Below are 19,287 nucleotides of genomic sequence, written 5' to 3'. Positions count from 1 at the left end.
AACTATTATATATAAATTATAATATGTAATGATATAATATATAATACATATAATATATATTAATAACATACATTTATAATATTATACATATATTATAAAACCAAGCCAAAGACATTTATTTTTGGAACCTTTTTAATAATATGGCTTCCATGTACAAGAGTAAATGTTTTTAAAGGGCAGATTCTGAAGGTAGATATAGATAGCTTCACATTATATTTCATAGACTTGGGCAGCCCAACAATCACTTCAGCCTGTGGAATGAATTCAGCCTGCAGATATATTTAAATTACCCACCTGGAGCTTTTCAGTTTTTACATGTTATTAAAGTACATTATACATACAGAAAAAAAATGCATGTCATTGCACGGAGTTTAACATTTTTCCTAATTAGTCTCTGGCATTTAATAGTTGAGAAGAGTTCTTACAAAAGTCTTGTTTTCTGACTTGTCTTAAAAGTCAAAAGATTTGCCTACACCAGACTGAAATATTTACCTGGCAGCTGGCAGCTGGAGCTGATGAGCACTGCCCGCTTTGAAAGGGGCGCTGGTCCTAAGTTTACCAAAACCCCTAGGCCCTCTTCCTCATGGTACCTGCCAGGGCTTTGCAGGCGTTTGAGTTTTTTTGACTCCTGCTCTAAAGAAAAATAAACCATCAAATATTATGTCTAACAGAAGGCATGCATTATAAAAATAGAAGTTAAGTAAGATGGTTTTTTTTAAGAGAATTAATCTTTAGGAAATTAATGTGATATTTTCACAAGTGTAATGCTGTTTTACAGAGAAAAAGTCTCTATTGAAAGTGTGTTAATTGTAATAAATGATATATAAATATTGCAGATTTAGTCTCATAACACTTGTTATGAGATTTTTTATTGTATAATAATTAAGTATCAAAAATGGTGCTAGGCACTTAGATGGTATTAAAAATAAACAGTATTTGATTTTGAGAACCTTACGATAATGTAACAAACTATAAAATATTGCCTTATTAATTTAAAATGTTTCCTCCAGTTCTCTTTATTTATCAAATGAGAAAAATCATACATACTGTTTTGTGACTACACAGATGCTCATTGGCTTTCCAGCTCAATAGAGGACTGACTGATGAGGACATGGTTCTTCCCCCTCTCCAGTCGTAGAGAGAAACTGTAATACGTTTGGCGACACTGTAGATAGCTTTCACGGCAGTGTTTCTACTAAATTATTTTCCTGAATAGGAGAATATTGTTTGAAATACTTGTTTTCTTTTTTTTTAATTTTTAAACAATTAAATAAACTTGAAATACAAAATAAAGTTGATCAACTTCAAGGAAAATACATATTACCAAAGTTGACTCTAGAAAATAATTTTTAAAAAATTAAGCAGACCACCGCAATGAAGAGTGGCCCCAGCTTGCCGCAACTAGAGAAAGCCCTCGCACAGGAACTAAGACCCAACACAGCCATAAATAAATAAATAAATAAATAAATAAAAATTAAAAAATAAAAAATTAAGCAGACCAATCACCCCAGGAAAAAAACATTAAAAACCTGTTCTCAAATAAGCACCTCTGCAGTGAAGCATTTCTAGAGTGTGGGAAGACCACCCATCCAAGCAAAACAGTGGATCTTTGATCTGGGGGACAGATAAATGTCTGAACGTCTTTTAAGAAGACATGGTATAACTTGTCTTCCTTAATAATTCAGATTCCTGTCTTTCAAATTTTACAGCTGGATTATAAGCAATCTTTCACTGATACCTTCTACCTCTCACTATATAGCTGCTTAGAATGCTGTTTGCTTGGGCTTGAAATACTTATTTTCAAGTGATTATTAGTTTAAAACTTCCACACTGAAGGAATGGCTTAAGCTGTGGAGAAAAATGAAAGTATTTCAGATTGTATTAAAGACTTTAAATAGAGTGGCTGTTTGGACCACTAGGGGGAAGAACAGTCACGCAGCCCCTGCTAAGTAAAGAATGTCATATTCTCAGGCCTGCGAGTATGCTTGGCAGATGGGAAGGAATTTAGAACAGAGTATTTCCCAAGAGCAGAGTGACATTATATTTTAAATAGAAGCACAGGTGCTTTTATCATCAGTCATCTCAATTCATTTGAGAGTTATGTGAAAAAAAAAAAAACGTTCTGTGTTTGTGTTTATAGGCATTCAGCTCAGTGAGTACCTGCCAGAGGTGAAGGACCTGCTGCAAGCAGACCAGTTGGGAAGTTTGAAGTCCAATCCTTACTTTGAGTTTGTTTTAAAAGCTAATTATGAATACTATGTCCAGGGACAAATGTGATTTTGCTAAAAATGGTCATTGTTCCTGAAAATTTGTCTGAGTGTGTCCTTATAAAAATTTTAGACCTTAAACATCTAGAAGTTTGTACAGTTTTATAACATGTATTTCTGAATTTTTTATACTTTATTTGGAAGCTACTACAAAATAGTTGTATGACTGTAGTTTTAGTTTTCGGTTACATGATATTTTTTTCTTCCTCTTTTCCATCTGAAGTTTATCTGTGGTTTTCATACTTGCTACCCTTCCTTTTTATCTCACTCCATCCAGGGTCCTGGTTCTGGCTACGTGTATGCACGGATCACTTCTAGGCTTCAGCTTCTATAACTCTAAAAATGGCAAGATTGCACTAAGTTGTCTCTGAAATTGCTGTAACTCTGGATGTTATGTACTGGATGGTGTCTGGAATATTTGGCATCTATTTTGGTTAGGTCTGGGGGAAAATATCTAGTGGGATAAATGTCAAAATTTGCTAACTTATGAAACTAAAAGACAAAGTGGGCCTAATTCATTGTGAGCTTGATAACTGATTACTTCATTGGGAAAAATGTCAGATTTGTCTACATAAATAATAGAGTATTAATAAAAGTATTTTGGTGAATAAAACATATTTATGTGGCTTTCTAATCTATCTATAAGTTACCATATAATAGGTTATAACCTGTCAGTATGGGGATTCAGTCAGGTTTATGCATTTTCAGGATGATTTACACTGAATTCCATCTTTACCACAGTCTGTCTAGCTAATCTAAGGTGTGTGTAATGCTAGAAACCTTTATAGGTTTTCTTAATATGGCAGCTGATTTAACTGAAAAGTAGTTGTCTCAAAGGTTTGTCCTGACCAATGTTGTCACTCAGTTTTTGTTGGGCTTTAAATAAAGACGGAGTTGCTGGCATATTCAGGCTTTGGCCCAGTTGAATCCTCACTAAACAACTTGCTCCAACAGCTGAAAAGGTCAGGAGTTAAATATGGTGAAGAGAGTCCGGTTCCCGGCTTCACGAAGTGCAGCTCTCGCGCCCTGTCCCCTGCAGGCTTCAGATCCCGCCTCTGAGCGTGTGTGGAAGGATGGGTTCATGGAGGAGCTGCTGTCGGCAGTCACCAGAGGAAGGAAATGGGCATCCCGGCCTCTGTCTGCAACACGGGTGCTGGGACGGCGTGGGTCGCAGTTAGGAATATCCTGAAGGGCACTAGGGGAAGTTAGGGAGAGGAACTTGTCAGACGGCATAAGAAATGGTTGAATTCTTGTGTTAGAAGACTTTGGTTTTACAGGGCCTTACGGGTCTCACCTGTGAGATCCTGTCAGGTGATGCTGTGACTGGGACACAGGACCCTGCCACCTTCATGTGCTGCCACAAACCCAGTTACCCCCGTGTGACGAAAGACAGTCTGACGATGACCCCGGCCCACGGACCACGAGGATGTAAAGCTGCCGCTCTCACAGCAGGGTGGATAGTTGTCTCATTTTGAGGGAGAAAAAGGCTCTCTCCTACCCCTGTTAGAGATGGTAGCCATAGCTCCAAAATGGTTGGGTTTCTTAAAAATTATTTTAACAGTAATAGTGAAATTAAGGCCTAAGATATTGAGTAATGTTTTCTTCTAAATTTTAAAAATTTGTTGCACACCACAGTCTTCATTAAAGAATTACTGATTTTTATATAAACTAGTAGTTGGCGGTGACAAAGTGTAAAGGTGCTGTAAAGGTGTGCATGTTTACTAGGAAAGAGAAAGTGGACTGACTTGGAGAAGGATTTCTTCACTCCTGTCTTTGAGCGCTGCTTGAAAAGTCACAGCTTGTGGCCCCGATTAAATCAAACAGGAAGGTTGGGGGCTTGATCGTGAGCAACAGGCTTTGCGTGTGGCTGTGTTTTAGGAACTTCTGAAGGTGTCGAGGATTAAGACAGAATTTGAGAATCACAGCAAGAGACAGTGCTGGAAGTCTTGGTGAGGTAGAAGGCGACTGACGCCCTCTGTTTTAGGGATTTCGGTCTGAAGAAAACTTTTTAGAAATAGGGTTGTGCTGCTTTTTTACTTTGGGGTCTGAATCATGCTTTTCTCACAGCTTCACCCTCCAGGTGTGGGGGCTGTCGGGGATCGGTGTGAAGCGCACCCCTCGAGGCCCGAGGTGACCGCAGCCTCGCTCCCCGCACACGTGTGTGTTTTGAGGCTACTAACTACGAAAGCATTAGCGTAGCCCGCCTACCCGTTCCTGGAGACTTTATTCAAGGAACGCTTCTAAAGAAAACAGCTTTCTATATTCCTACGTAAAATTCACTCATTAAATACCAAGGTATATGTTTTAGATATAATCTTGTTTAATTCTAAAATTTAAAAAGTACTGTAGAAAATGTGAAACCTATTAAGAAAAAAAAAAAGTGTGTGGAGGAAAATAAACCCCCTACCAGCCAGAAATAACTTCAGTTACCATTATTGAAATATATCCTAGATTGTGCATGTATTAGTATTTGGACTGTGCATGTGTTACATTTTGTAACCTGCTTATTTTGATGTGAGGTATTGTGAGCATTTCTATGTATCTTTAATCTGGTATTTCTCACCCTTTTTTTTTTTAACATCTTTATTGGAGTATAATTGCTTTACAATGGTGTGTTAGTTTCTGCTTTATAACAAACTGAATCAGCTATATGCATACATATATCCCCATTTCTCTACCCTCTTGCGTCTCCCTCCCGCCCACCCTCCCTATCCCACTCCTCTAGGTGATCACAAAGCACCGAGCTGATCTCCCTGTGCTATGCGGCTGCTTCCCACTAGCTATCGGTTTTACATTTGGTAGTATATATATGTCCATGCCACTCTCTCACTTTGTCCCAGCTTACGCTTCCCCCTCCCCATGTCCTCAAGTCCGTTCTCTAGTAGGTCTGCATCTTTATTCCCATCCTGCCCCTGGGTTCTTTATAACTTTTTTTTTTTTTTTTTTAGATTCCATATATGTGCGTTAGCATACGGTATTTGTTTTTCTCTTTCTGACTTGCTTCACTCTGTATGACAGACTCTCTAGGTCCATCCACCTCACTACAAATAACTCAATTTTGTTTCTTTTTATGGCTGAGTAATATTCCATTGTATATATGTGCCACATCTTCTTTATCCATTCATCTGTGAACCTTCCTTTTCATTATCACTCCTCCTAAGGAGACTTCTTAAGACAATTTTCTTTAGTCACTCTGCGCCCTTCACCCCCTCTGAAAGTTTAATACCACAAATATATTGTATATCTTTTTATGTACCATAGCCTTTGGAGCCACGCATCATTGTAATATCTAAGATTTTTTTTTAACCCCCTAAGAACCAACCTTTCCCCTTCAAGAATGCATATCTTCCGTATTCTTCAAGGTACAATTTTTTTTAATGACTGCCTGACATTTTACCATATGGCTATATCATAATTTAACAGGTCTGTCTCTCTTAACAGTCTTAAAAACACTTGGGTTAATGGTTTTGGGTTGGGTGGGGTTGGGGTTTTGTCTTTGTTTTTTTTCTTACTGTAATACTGGAATAAATCTTTGTACAAAAATCTGTTCATTCCAGATACATTTAAAATGACACTGACTCTTCCTGTTCAGTTAGTGATGACGTTGATAAGTGGTCAGTGAGCTGTTCTAATGATTTTTAGTGTCCTTTGCTCACCTCTCCTACCACCTCACCCCTCTCACCTCCTCCAAACACTTAGAAGAAAGATACTGTACCATTTCTCGTTTCTTGTGTTCCAGGCACTTACCTAGTTTCAACTTTCAAATCAGTCTTAAGGAGCAGGTGGTATCCTCAGCTGAGAAGGCTGAGTATCTCTGGAAGCCACCCGCCCCAGGTCACATAGCCCGTCAGAGGGGCAGGTACACCCAGATGTGCTTTACCGAAGTGCAGGCTTTTTTAACTAGTTCATTATAGCTGGCCTGGTGTGCTGGGGTGGGGAGGAGGGGAGGGGAGGGGAGGGGGAGGAGACGGGGAGGAGGCGAAAGGAAGCCTCGGATGGAATCATTAGTCCCTTAGAGATGCCGAAGCAGAGCGAGTCCCAGTGTGAGAAAACCAGTAGGAGATCGAAGTCCTCTCTTCCTGCCTGCCACGGTCAACTGGACATTTTTCGATGTGTGGCTTGGGAGGGCAGTGAGTTGGTTTTTCCCTTTACCCGCCTGGTCACTGGGACGCTTCTGACTTTGTGTCTTGCCAGCCAGCCCCCCTCCCTGTTCTTTTTGGGATGACAGAGGATGGCTGCACATGGAGCCATGGCTTCATTTAAGATGTCTTTGGCCTTTCACTGGAAGAGATCCCTCGAGGATCTGTTATGTTCCAGAACATACCAAGTGTTGGAGAAGGTTAAAGGGAGATAGAAAGCAGCCCCGAGCACTCCTAGGGAAGGGTGGGTCTCCCAAGCCCCTGTGTGTCCCGGGACGTGCTGTCTGTCTCATGGAGCCTTGGTTTGCTTATTTTTAAAGCTAGCGTAAATAGTACCTGTCTCATGTACCTCCAGATAGTTACAGGATTAATGGAACAACACAAAAACATGTGAAGCGCTTTACAGATTCATGTCTAAGTAGGAAACACAGTAGAAGGCTTAGACTGCTTGAGATTGGGGTCCACAGATATGTGAGGGGCTGAGGGGATGTGGCTGGATTGGGTGTGAGCACAGTGGCTGGGCCCTAGCAGAAGGGCCTGTCAGAGGATCGAGCTCAGGCCGCCCCCGAAAACTTAGAAGCAGGAGCTCTATGTCGAGCATACCCTGCATGGCTGACCTTTCCTCAGGGTGTCTCTCAAAAGGCTGTGCAGGCAGTGACCCACTTACTCAGGCGTGGAGTGCTGGGGTGATCCCCAGAGTGTACATGTATGGAGACGGCCTTCCACCTGCTCCTCAAGGCCATTTATGAGCCAATGAGAATTCAGCAGGACCAGGATGGGCCTGCGGCCGCCCCGTGGTGGCCCTCGGGTACTATTTCAACCCGCGCAGGCATCCCAGCTGGCGTTCTCAAGCCCACCTCCCCAAGGTTTGCTGTACCAGCAGATCTCCGCTAGCTTGTGAGTGCTTGCTTCAGCTTTTCATGTGTGTCGGAATCTAATAGACCCTGAGCTTAGAAAAGCTCGCTATAGGAGAGGAGTTGCACTGAGCAACAGTTCTGGCAAATACAACCTCCTTCCCCTTTAAGATGTCAACCAAATTCTTAGGTATTCAGTAAATGACAGCATACTTCTTCCTATCTTCAAGACCAAAATTTAAGCTATTCCCCTTACACTGTACATAGAGTGCATTTGCCAGGTTTTGTTTTGTTTTGTTTCTAGTGTCGCCACTTCACACTGCCACAGCAGGCCACAAGGTATTGAAAATGAAATGTAGCTCTGTCCATTATTCATTCATTCTCTAATTTCAGAAACTGAATATGAAGCCACTGTGGCATTATACTCACTACCGAGGCCCCGTACTAACCAAACTCCTTATTTTGTAATTGACTTTGGCCATTTTGGGGAAGGGCTGCCATGATGTGGGCTGCGGAGAAGGGTTTCATATACTTTTATATCCCTCCTCAAGAGGGCCCACACCTGTCCCAGTTGCTGAGTCCCACCACCAAATGTGAATGGTAGCTATTCTGGGAACACTTCAGCACATCAGAAAAATGAGTGGTTCCATTCTGGCTCACACCGCATCACTGATGTACCCCTTTAAAGCATGTCACTGAGTTCATCACAGAGAATTGTTTCTCCTTGTGCCTTCCACAGCAAGGTTAGAACTGTTCTCATCCGGGCAGGTGGGGGGGGGGGAGTGACAAGCGCCAACTGGGTAACCTCCTCTGACCCCCCACTCCACCTTACCATAAGTAGATAGAGCCAAATCCTTCTAGAAAATTAGAAAGGCATATCCCCATATATCAGCGGTATAAATAGAACCGCTTCAGCAGGCTCTGGTGGACCGGTGACTACAAGGGGGATTGGGAAGCGGCCGGCCTTGGCTGGGCATCACCCTCTAAATATAACGATGAGTTTGTTCAGCCTTTGCAGAAGGAAAACGTTTTGCCCATCCTAGAGCGCTACGTCCTTGTCCTCTTTACCGGGGGGAGGGACGGGCGCGGCTTCATCTAGTAAGAACACCTCACCGTTCCCACCCCCAGGTCGTGGGCTGTGACCCTTGCCTTTCGGCCCCAGGAGGGGGGCCCTCAGTGAGCTCCGCCGAGGATGCGGGGGGGTAGGGCGCTCCGCTCGGCCCGCCGCCCCCCGGAGCGCGCCAGTCACGCCCTGAAATTCACTGCCTTCACAAGCCCCCGAGCGCGCCGCGCGTCCCCGAGGCGGGCAGGTCCGAGGGCCCTGGCTTTGCGCCCGGCGCTGCCGCAGCCGCCGCCCGGGCCTGTCCCCGGGAGGCCCGCGCCTCCTCCCCGGCGCTCCGCCCTTGCCCCCCGCCGCTAGCTGTCTGCCCCACGACAGCTGCGCGCTCTCCCGCCGCTGGTGACCCTCTCCGGTGGGGGTGGGGGCCGACGGGGTCAGCCCTCTGGATTCGGGGAGCTCGGGGTGGGGGGAGAGACCAGGTTCGCTGGGGAGCTGGCGGGAGGGGTCGCCCGCCTCCCCTGCCCGGGACGCGGGTGTGACTGCTCCCCCGGTCCTCTCGGGCCCACCACTTGAACACGGCTCCCTCCTCCCTGGAGCCGCACTTGAGGTTCGGGGGTCTGAGCAAAGAACCCGAAGAAGGGGTGAAATGCGGGGCGCACCTCCCCGAGGCCCAGTGCGCGCCCAGCGGCCGGGGGCGGGGCAGGGCGGCGGCGGCGGACAGGTGCAGCCCAGGGCGCAGGCGCACTGGGCACGCCGCGCACGCGGTGACCCTTGCCGCACGCCAGGCTCTCCGCCGGGCAGCTGGGCGGGGTCGGGAGGGGCCGACCAGCGGGGAGACGCTCCATATACGGCTCGGCCCGCGTTACCTGGGCTCGGGCCAGGCCGCTCCTTCTTTGGTCAGCGCGGGGGACCCGGGCGGGGACCCAGGCCGTGAACCGGCTGGGGGAGGGGGCTCTAGTGCCCGACACCCAAATATGGCTCGAGAAGGGAAGCGACATTCCTGCGGGGCGGCGCGGGGGGAGCGCCCGAGGGCTATATAAAACCTGAGCTGGGGGACAAGCGGCCACCGCAGCGCCCGAGCCGGAGAGCAGCAGGTGTAGCCACCCGCCGAGGTAGGCGGGGTCGGGGTGGGGACAGGGAGACGGGGCACCACCGAAGGGAGTCCGGAGAACTCCGGGTAGAGCTCGGCCGACTCACTATATCAGTCCCAGCCCTGCGTCCTCAGTGCTGCGCCTCCGGCCCCAGAGCCACGTGCGCTTTAAAGAAGAGACAGGAAACCCTCGTCCTTTGGAAACTTCTCCAGATTTATGCCCAGCCCCTTCGGGCTGCTCTCCCTGACGCTTAGTTTGTGCCCAAGTAGATGAAAGGTTTTGCTCTAGTCGTCCCCAGGGCAGTTCCGTCCCAACCGAGCCAAAGGACAGCAAGGGCCACTACTCCCCGGGTTCGCCATCAGGCCCAAGGGCGCTTCGGTTGTGAGTCTGGTGTGTCGTGAGGGTCCGGAATAGGCCATTCGTCCCCGGGTGGAGTGCCCAAGCCCTTCCCACGGCGTCTCCTTTCAACCTCATAGTCGCCCAGTGGGCAGGGTTCGCGGACCTTGACCCTCTAGGTGAGACCCCGGAGGTGCGGAGAGGGCGGCGCCTGCAGCCAAGGAAGAGAACCCTCGGGGACAGTGTGCCCTGGGTTCCCGGATGGAGAAACGCTCGGTGTGGTCTCCCCCCAGCGCAGGGCCCGGTAGCGAAGCTCGGCCCGGGTGGCATTGATTGCTTCCCCTTCGGGACGGCGCCGGGCTGGGGGCTGGGGGTGTCCATAGGCCCCGGGGGAGGGAGGGCGCTCGCGATGGCGGGGCCTTCCGCCTGACACGCCGAGTGTCTCCACGGCCTTCCCGTCCTTGCAGAAACCAGACACCATGTGTGACGAAGACGAGACCACCGCCCTCGTGTGCGACAATGGCTCCGGCCTGGTGAAAGCCGGCTTCGCCGGCGACGACGCCCCTAGGGCCGTGTTCCCGTCCATCGTGGGCCGTCCTCGCCACCAGGTCAGGCTGCCCGTCCGCGGAGGGAGCTGGGCCGGGTCTCCGCGCAGCCCAGCCCCGCGCCACCCGGAGCCGCGGTAATGAGCGCGTGGTGTCTCCGCTCCGCAGGGCGTCATGGTGGGCATGGGGCAGAAAGACTCCTACGTGGGCGACGAGGCGCAGAGCAAGAGGGGTATCCTGACCCTCAAGTACCCCATCGAGCACGGCATCATCACCAACTGGGACGACATGGAGAAGATCTGGCACCACACCTTCTACAATGAGCTCCGCGTGGCCCCCGAGGAACACCCCACCCTGCTCACCGAGGCCCCCCTCAACCCCAAGGCCAACCGCGAGAAGATGACCCAGATCATGTTTGAGACCTTCAACGTGCCGGCCATGTACGTGGCCATCCAGGCCGTGTTGTCCCTCTACGCCTCCGGCCGTACCACCGGTGAGTGCTCGGGAGCCGCCCCCCCCCTTCCCGAGCGCCGGTCACTGACCCGCCGCTCACCCCCGGCCCCGCCCCCGCGCAGGCATCGTGCTCGACTCGGGCGACGGCGTCACCCACAACGTGCCCATCTATGAGGGCTACGCGCTGCCGCACGCCATCATGCGCCTGGACCTGGCCGGCCGCGACCTCACCGACTACCTGATGAAGATCCTCACCGAGCGCGGCTATTCTTTCGTGACCACAGGTGCGCTGCGCCCCGGGCTCCCCGGGCGGGCGGGCAGGTGGGCGGCGCGCGGGTCCCCGGGCCCCGCGCTGAGGGCTCCTCTCTCGCCCCGCCGCCCGCAGCCGAGCGCGAGATCGTGCGCGACATCAAGGAGAAGCTGTGCTACGTGGCCCTGGACTTCGAGAACGAGATGGCTACGGCCGCCTCCTCCTCCTCCCTGGAGAAGAGCTACGAGCTGCCCGACGGCCAGGTCATCACCATCGGCAACGAGCGCTTCCGCTGCCCGGAGACGCTCTTCCAGCCCTCGTTTATCGGTGAGCCCCGAGCGCCCGCCCCCCGGCCCCCACCCGTCCCCCGGGCCCCCCGCCCGCCCGCTCACGCTCCTCCCCGTGGCCCCCAGGAATGGAGTCGGCGGGCATCCACGAGACCACCTACAACAGCATCATGAAGTGCGACATCGACATCAGGAAGGACCTGTACGCCAACAACGTTATGTCGGGCGGCACCACCATGTACCCGGGCATCGCCGACCGCATGCAGAAGGAGATCACCGCGCTGGCCCCCAGCACCATGAAGATCAAGGTGGGCAGCGCCCCCCACCCCGCCCCGCTTCCCCGGCCCGCTAGGGGCTCCGGGCCGCGGCCGCGTCCCTGACGGACTGTCACTGTCACTGTCTTGCAGATCATCGCCCCGCCCGAGCGCAAGTACTCCGTGTGGATCGGCGGCTCCATCCTGGCCTCGCTGTCCACCTTCCAGCAGATGTGGATCACCAAGCAGGAGTACGACGAGGCCGGCCCCTCCATCGTCCACCGCAAATGCTTCTAGACGCCTCCCCGACAGCCACCACTTCTCCCCAGGACGACGAATCCGCTCGCGGCGCAGGCGGCTGACCTCGAGCTACCGCGCGGCAACTGCTCTCCAACCACCTGCGCTGCTGCCGCCGCAAGCCGACACAGTGTTTGTAGCGTGTACATACATTAACTTATTTACCTCATTTTGTTATTTGTAAAACGAAGACCTGTGGAAGGAAATGGAAAACTTGAAGCATTAAACTCAGCCGTTCTGTTATGCTGCGTAAAGTTGTCTGTTGTGTTTATTTGCGGGGGCGGGGAGCGGCCGGGGGCGGGGAGGAAGAGGGACCCCATCTTCCTCCATCACTTTGCCCAATACTCCGAATGAGTGCACGCCTTTCAAGCCCGTGAGTTAAGTCTTCCCCTGCTCAGGGCTCTCCCCTCTGGCTCAGATCCATTCCCCAGACTGGCAGGCGCGCCGTGACCCGACTTGACCTTCGGGCGCGTCCGGCTCTGCACTGCGCTCGGGTCGGCGGCGGCGCTGGGGCCGCGCGCGGGTGGCCGGGGGACGCCGCAGGCAGGGCGCTGACCGTGGTGCTGGGCCCGGGGGCCGCCCCGCAGCGCGCACCTCCGCTCCGCCCGCGGCGGGCGTGGCCTTACAGAATCCGGGTTCCCTCCGGAATCTGCGATCTAACTGAAAGGGCTGTGTTCATTTGTAAGTGAAGGTAACTACTTCTCCTCCCGATTGGGAAGTCCTTTGCTTCGTACCATAAAGAAGTGCCCTTTCCAGGGTGGGGCGGGGGAGGAGCGGCGCTCAGAGGTGGGAGGAGGGCGAGGAAGGACCAAGTGAACGCTCCAAAAGAAGGACAGCGCATCCTAGGAGGGGAAGGGCACTGGGGGCGGGCCAGCAAGGAGATGCCTGCAGGGAAGGGAGCCCAGATGGTGCTGAAGAAGAGGCGGTAAGCAAGAGAGAAGGAGCAACCTTACTCCACTCCCGCAGTGTCTGAAAGGCACAGAACATAGTAACAGTTTGCATTTCTATGAGAGAGCACTGCATCTACATATTTTAAAGTAGCCTAGTGTTTCCCAGTCAAGACTTTCGGGGAAAAAAAGTGGTCCCTATAAATGAAATAGATTCTGACTCAAAGAAGGTAATACACTCATTCAGAAATAAGTTTATAAGTAGAATTAACAACATAGCTTGTGTTATATGCCACTTTGCCATATGTTTATTCCCTCCTGTTACGTACGGCCTATTGAGAAGCTTCCGAAATCATTGAAGCCTCCAAGGTAGGAATACTGCCAAATCCAGATATCAAGAGAATCATCATTCAGTAGAGCTTAAGATTTTAATAAAACAAGTATACGATACCAAATCCACTGAAAACCAGGCATTCATCCACCCAGGAGGGATAAAGGTTAAAAATGGGCTAAATTCTAGTCTTTCAGAGGTACCCAGCTTTTATGGATAATAGTACATTTACACAGGCACATCTGAGCAAACAACACACATACAGCCTGAATAATTCGTGTAGCCAACAGCTGGGAAAAAACGTCAGAATTACATGAGTCAGCTAACCCGTATGTTAAATCTTTTTTAACCAAAACCCCAGATCTCTTAATTAGGATTTAAGTAAGATATTTAAGGAGGTAATGACCCATTTCTCCTGTGATCATAATCATCAAATGCCTGAGAGAAGTTTTCAGTATAATTTGTAGCATTTCCTTCTGCCCCACCTTTGACGTTGTTCTTCTACTGAAAACATGTGCAAAAATTAGAAATTGTGTGGTTTCACTGGAAGTGTGCCACATGACCTTTTCTTTTCTGGTTCTTCTCTAAAAAGAAACAAGCATCACACATTTCATTGGTGTTCTGTATCTTTCCTGCTCTCCTAGTAGGTTGTGATTATAGGTATTTGGTAAATTGTGTTATCTATAGTAGGCCTGAAAGAAGATTTTTGGTGTGCGTAGTAAAGAATTACATATATATATAACATATATATTATATATTATGTATATATAATTAATTATAATTATATGCATATATAATTAATGTATAATTATATGTATATATAATTATATACATTTTTATATAATTATATATAATTTTATGTGTATATATAAAATATATATAAACACACACACACACTGTATATGGAGTGTATGTAGTGTGTATAGAGATATACACATGTTTGTGCTGGGTGAGGAGAGCCCCCAGCAGCTCTAAGTGTGTTTGCAGTATGAAGAAGTGAGAAGCTCCTGTGTGACAGCAGTGTACTTGGCACTAGAAGGGATAATGTTACGGCTAATTTCCCACTGAAAAGCCATCTCAGAGAATCAATTTTTGGAGCTGTGAGAGAATTGAAAGCAGCAAAAAAAATTTCCCCACCCATCACTAATGGTGTGTTTCCTTAGACCTGGTAGGTCTTATCAGGGATCTAACTGCAGTTATTTATTTCATTCTCTTAAAAGCTCATTAAATAGCCGTAATTTTTTTTCGCACCAAATCTATATTGCTAGTGCCCAGTTGAAGGAAGAAGGGGCAAAGAAGAAAATGGGAAGAGAGGATGTGTCAGGATTAAAAAGAAGGATTAGGGGGAGTGGGAAAAATAAAAGGATCTGGGATTGGGGTACAGCCTAGGCTTTATAATTTAAACCTTTGGGAGTTAGAATTAGACCATGGAATATCAGGGTACCTCCCGGCTGTTTAGTCCCCTGAACTGTCACCCCAGATTTGGCAGAACCCTAAGGGGTTAATGAAATATTTTATTGCCCATCTACTATGTGCCAGGGGTACGGAGAAGGCTAAGATGTGGTCCCATCCTGGGAGTTCAGTGTCATGACCCCCACCATCACCAGGCACTTACGCCTTGACTCCGATCACCGCACAGCCTGTTGGAGGAGCTGGCTGGGATGGTCCTGGTCCAGGGGCGGCTGGCTGGGATGGTCCTGGTCCAGGGGCGGGCCCACCCCGGACCATGACCGTCGGATGCTGTGGGTATCTGGCTGCTTTGCACTCGCCACCACCAGGCCGGCTTCCCTCCCGCACAGCATTGTTTTCTGACGAGGCTGGATGGTTCCAGATATAGATTCTTACAGGGAAACATCCATCATTGTGCTGGAGAAGGCCTGCCCGCCCCTGGCCTTGGGGACACAGACTACTGCTGCCTCTCACCTGGCAGTGCCTCTGCCCTGAGAACAGGAGTCAGAATGGGCTCAGGCCACAGACCAGCCCTGCCCCTGAGGGCACTCATGTGGCCAGCCCACCTGCCTGCCTTCCTCCCTTTCCTTCTTGCCTCCTTTCTGTCGCTTACATTTCCTCTCTGCCCCGCACTGTCCTTGGAAGTCACCCCCTTTTGCACTGTCACTATGTCACAGTCCTTTTGGGGAGTTCCCACAAGCTGATGCGCCGTGTCTGACCTCAGCTCAGAGAGAAGCCGGGCAGACCTGGTGTGATGGCGCACTGGTGAGGTGGGCAGCGTGGCGGGTCCCAGGGCTCCAGATCCACCTGCATCCTTGTCACCCACAGCCAGAGCCACTCCCCCAGCAGGCCATGGGCTGCACCTTCCAGAAGGGGCACAGACGGCAAAGGCAGCAGGAGGTTAGCTGACGTGAATGCGGAATGGGGGCCCCTCATTAAGGGTGGCCCTTTCACTGGGTGCAGGAGCCCTGAGCCTTCTGACTGACTCTGCCCCTGCTTGTCAGTTTCTTAATGGCTTATCCTGATGGAGCAGGACCCTAAGGGGTCTTCATAGAACAGAAATGCCCCCCTCTATGTCCTCTGCCTGCCTCTTGTCTGGAGAAAAACTTTAGCCAAAGAATACATTTATTCAGAGAAGTGAGACAATGCAGAAGCAAAGAAAAGCAGTCAAACAAAAATAATAATAATTTAGTCATTAAACAAAGTCAAGGATTTTAGTTCCTCCTCAAGAGTTCTAGATAATATTCTGAGCCATATCCTGTGAGCTACCCTGTAGATATTGAAACTCCCACCAGGTGGAAGAAGTTAACTGCATGATGACCAGACTGTAGCCATGACATAAGCTGCCACAATTCCCAGAACTGGCCTCAAAGAAAGGGGACCAAACCGACCCTGGAACTGAAGGCTCACTGATCAAGCTGACACTGATCAGACCACCACATGACCAATTTCAAGATGACGGTCAGAGCTGGCTGTGCTGTTGCTGAATGTAGCCCCCTCCCTCTGTCTATTCACCCCTGAAACTCCCCTTTAAAAGCTCTTGCCCTCTGATTGGCAGGGGAGAATTGGCCTTTGGACATGAGTCCACCTTCTCCCCAGGTTGCCAGCCTCCAGAGTAAAGCAAACTTTCCTTTCTACCAACACTTGCCTCTCAAATATTAGCTTTCAAGTGATGAGCAGCCAGAGCTGAGTTCAGTAGCACTGATGCCGAACAGTTTCTGGGGGTGGTGACTGAGTGAAAGAAAGACTGAAATGTGCAAAGGTGATGTTGGTGGTTCTCAGGGCTGTCCGTAGAATCAGGATTGCCTTTCCTGTGACAATCATTGGGGTTTCCTAAACCTTATCACCACGTGGAGAGTTCTGGTCACTGGAGATGGACTCGGGAGTAGAAGTCTACATCATGAGCCAAGAGTGACCGTAGCACCCCTGGATCCTTGTTCACCCCATCTTTCCTAGTTTCCTTCATGGGACCTGTATTAAGTTCCTGTAACAAATTACCACAAACTGGGTGGCTTAAAACAACAGGAATTATTTTTTTCCACAGTTCTCGGGGCTAGAACTCCAAAATCAAGGCAGGGTTGTTGTCACTTAAGGCCTCTCTCCTTGGCTTGCAGATGCCATCTTGTCCCTGTGTCTGCACGTCCTCTTCCCTCTCTTCATGTCTGTGCCCACATTCCTCCTTATAGGACACCAGTCATGTCGGATTAAGACCCACCCTAAAGACTTTGTTCTAATTACTCCTGTAAAGGCCCTGTCTCCAAATACACTCACATTCTGAGGTCCTGGGGGTTAGGACTTCAACATATGAATTTGGGGTGGTGGTGACACAATTCAGCCCACAATAGGGACAACAATTTAACCCACTATAGTAACTAAGAGGCCACTAGTAACAATTCATTTTTATAGTCCATGCATCTCTTATGTTAATATTGTGTCTTATGTTATATGAAGAACTTTCACATACATTAGCTCATTTTATCTTATAAGGTAGCTAGGATAGGGATTATTGCTCTACTTTCATAAATGATAACAGTGAGGCCTCAAGACTGAGTGACTTGCCTAAGTTTATAAACTTAGTTTATAAATTAGTAAAAGTGGCAGAGGAAAGACTTTAACTTGTAACTTTTGACTCTATTCTTTTATTTTCAATTTTGATGTACCCTTATATTTTATATACATTTCTTGTAAACAGCATAAGGCTGAATAGTTTTCCCAGCCTGATAATTTTGTCTTTTAATTGAGACACTTTGTCCATTTATATTCAATGTGATTACTGGCATGTTTGGGTTTAAATCTATCATTTTATTTTGTACTATTAGTCCAGCCTGTTCAAAGTCTAAAATTAATCAATACTTTTACTTTCCTTGGACAACACAAGACCCTTGTACCCCAAAGAAATAAAAGCAGGGACTCAAAGAGGTATTTGCACACCCATGTTCATAGCAGCATTATCCCAATAGGCAAAAGGTGGAAGCAGCCCAAGTGTCCGTTAATGGAGGAATAGATAAAATGTGGTGTATATGTACAATGAAATATTATTCACTCTTAAAAAGGAAGGAGATTCTGACCCATGCTACAACATGGATGAGTCTGAAGACATTATATTAGGTGAAATAAGCCAGTCACAAAAGGACAAATACTGTATGATTCCACTTATATGAGGTGGAATATCTGGGAGTGGGATGGATATTGAGAAGTGGCATGAGGGAATTTTTTGGAATTATGGAAATGTTCTGTATCTTGATAAAGGACTGGGTTACAAAGATCAGATTCAGTGACTGTACAATTAAGATTTGTGCATTTCATTTTGTGTACATTTTAATCAAAAGAAAAAATTGCAGGCAAAAAATAAGATGTCAGAACTTCTGATACCTCTACCTTAAAAAAGTTTTAATTTTTAAATTAAAAAAAATTTTTTTTTGTATTTTTCATTTTAGGGGGTTTATCTGAATTGCATTGTGGGTAATTTCCTCCAATTGATCTTCCAATTCACTAATTCTCCCTTTAACTTACTTAATCTATTGTTAAACTCTTTTGCTCAGTTTTAAATTTCTGGTATTGAATTTTTTTTTTTTTTTTTTTTTTTTTTTTTGAGGGTTTTATAAATTTATTTATTTATTTATTTATTTTTGGCTGTGTTAGGTCTTCGTTTCTGTGCGAGGGCTTTCTCTAGTTGTGGCGAGCGGGGACCACTCTTCATCGCGGTGCGCGGGCCTTTCACTGTCGTGGCCTCTCTCGTTGCGGAGCACAGGCTCCAGACGCGCAGGCTCAGTAGTTGTGGCTCACGGGCCCAGCCGCTCCGCGGCATGTGGGATCTTCCCAGACCAGGGCTCGAACCCGTGTCCCCTGCATTGGCAGGCAGATTCTCAACCACTGCGCCACCAGGGAAGCCCCTGGTATTGAATTTTTAACTTTTAGAAAATTTTAGAAATTATTTTATTTTCAAATTAACTAGATCATATTTTTATAGTTTTCTGCTTCCTGTGGATATTTGTTAGCTTGTCTCTTACTTCTTTCATAGAGCAAGCATAGTTTTTTAATAATATGAATCTAATAATCCTAGTGGCTGAAGTCTTGGAGTTTATTTCTATTACCCGTTGTTCTGGTTCATATTCACAGTACCTTTTTCCATGTGTACTTGACAGTGTCGTGTTCACTGTCTTTGAAGAATTATTTCTGGGACACTTGGAAACCCAGAATAAAGGTGACTCTCTCAGGAAAGGACTTGTATTTGCTTCTGCCAGGGATCTCCTAGGATACCACTAATCTGAGATGATGGTAAGCTAAATCCACAGCCTGAGGTCTCTTGGTCCCCCCAGATGAGATGGGTTGCAAATACGTGTGAGAACTCAGCCTGAGTTTACAATTTCCCAGGAATCTGCACCCCACGCCACTACCACGCACTCGGTACCAGGGCCACTCGCCTGTCCGATCCTCGAGTGTCGGTGTGGGGCAGGGCTTACCCCTGGCTCACTCCTTCACGCTTCCCCGTGGTGTAACCCTCAGTGTCCCAGCTTCACGAGGGAGGCATCAAGCTTTGCAAAGCTGTTAAACCCCAAGTGCATGGTAACTGAGATAAGCAAACACTCTCAGGGCAAGAGATGTTTCTAGAATCACTGTCCTGCTGGTTCCCCTCAGATTTTGCCCTGGTAATTCTTTACTATCTTGTCAACTCTTCGGTGCTTGTAAGATGTTAAAAATACTTGATCTGGCTTTTTAGTTGTTTTCCACAGGAGTGTTGTTCCAAGAACTCAGCCTGTCATATTCCCTAAAAATAGAACTCAACA

General features: G+C 48.0%; 2 protein-coding genes across 3 annotated transcripts in view; both read left to right on the top strand.

Moving 5' to 3' along the window:
- Positions 1–3,752, top strand: part of NUP133 (nucleoporin 133) — a 59,042-nt gene extending 55,290 nt beyond the window's left edge. Inside the window, exon 26 of one of the 2 annotated variants that reach the window (XM_059900021.1) lies at positions 2,141–3,752. In XM_059900021.1, the coding sequence (XP_059756004.1) occupies positions 2,141–2,277 (137 nt within the window). In that variant the 3' untranslated portion in view covers positions 2,278–3,752. The remainder of the gene's footprint in view (positions 1–2,140) is intronic. The other variant, XM_059900020.1, reaches the window with a different exon arrangement.
- A 5,574-nt stretch (positions 3,753–9,326) lies between these two features.
- ACTA1 (actin alpha 1, skeletal muscle) lies at positions 9,327–12,087 on the top strand. The gene is made up of 7 exons (XM_059899550.1): positions 9,327–9,432; positions 10,215–10,355; positions 10,461–10,785; positions 10,868–11,029; positions 11,131–11,322; positions 11,409–11,590; positions 11,690–12,087. Exons 2-7 carry the CDS (start codon positions 10,227–10,229, stop codon positions 11,831–11,833), a joined length of 1,134 nt encoding a protein of 377 aa, XP_059755533.1. The 5' UTR covers positions 9,327–9,432; positions 10,215–10,226; the 3' UTR covers positions 11,834–12,087.
- The last annotated feature ends 7,200 nt before the right edge of the window (positions 12,088–19,287 follow it).

The sequence above is a fragment of the Balaenoptera ricei genome, chromosome 16, assembly GCF_028023285.1.
Source record: "Balaenoptera ricei isolate mBalRic1 chromosome 16, mBalRic1.hap2, whole genome shotgun sequence".
Taxonomy (NCBI): Eukaryota; Metazoa; Chordata; class Mammalia; order Artiodactyla; family Balaenopteridae; genus Balaenoptera; species Balaenoptera ricei.
This window is presented reverse-complemented; position numbering and strand designations above follow the sequence as displayed.

Coding starts and splice junctions, on each gene's coding strand:
- ACTA1 (XM_059899550.1), top strand. CDS start 10,227: ATGTGTGACGAAGACGAGACCACCGCCCTCGTGTGCGACAATGGCTCC. Junction 11,030..11,130: donor CTATTCTTTCGTGACCACAG/GTGCGCTGCGCC, acceptor CGCCGCCCGCAG/CCGAGCGCGAGATCGTGCGC. Junction 11,591..11,689: donor CCAGCACCATGAAGATCAAG/GTGGGCAGCGCC, acceptor ACTGTCTTGCAG/ATCATCGCCCCGCCCGAGCG.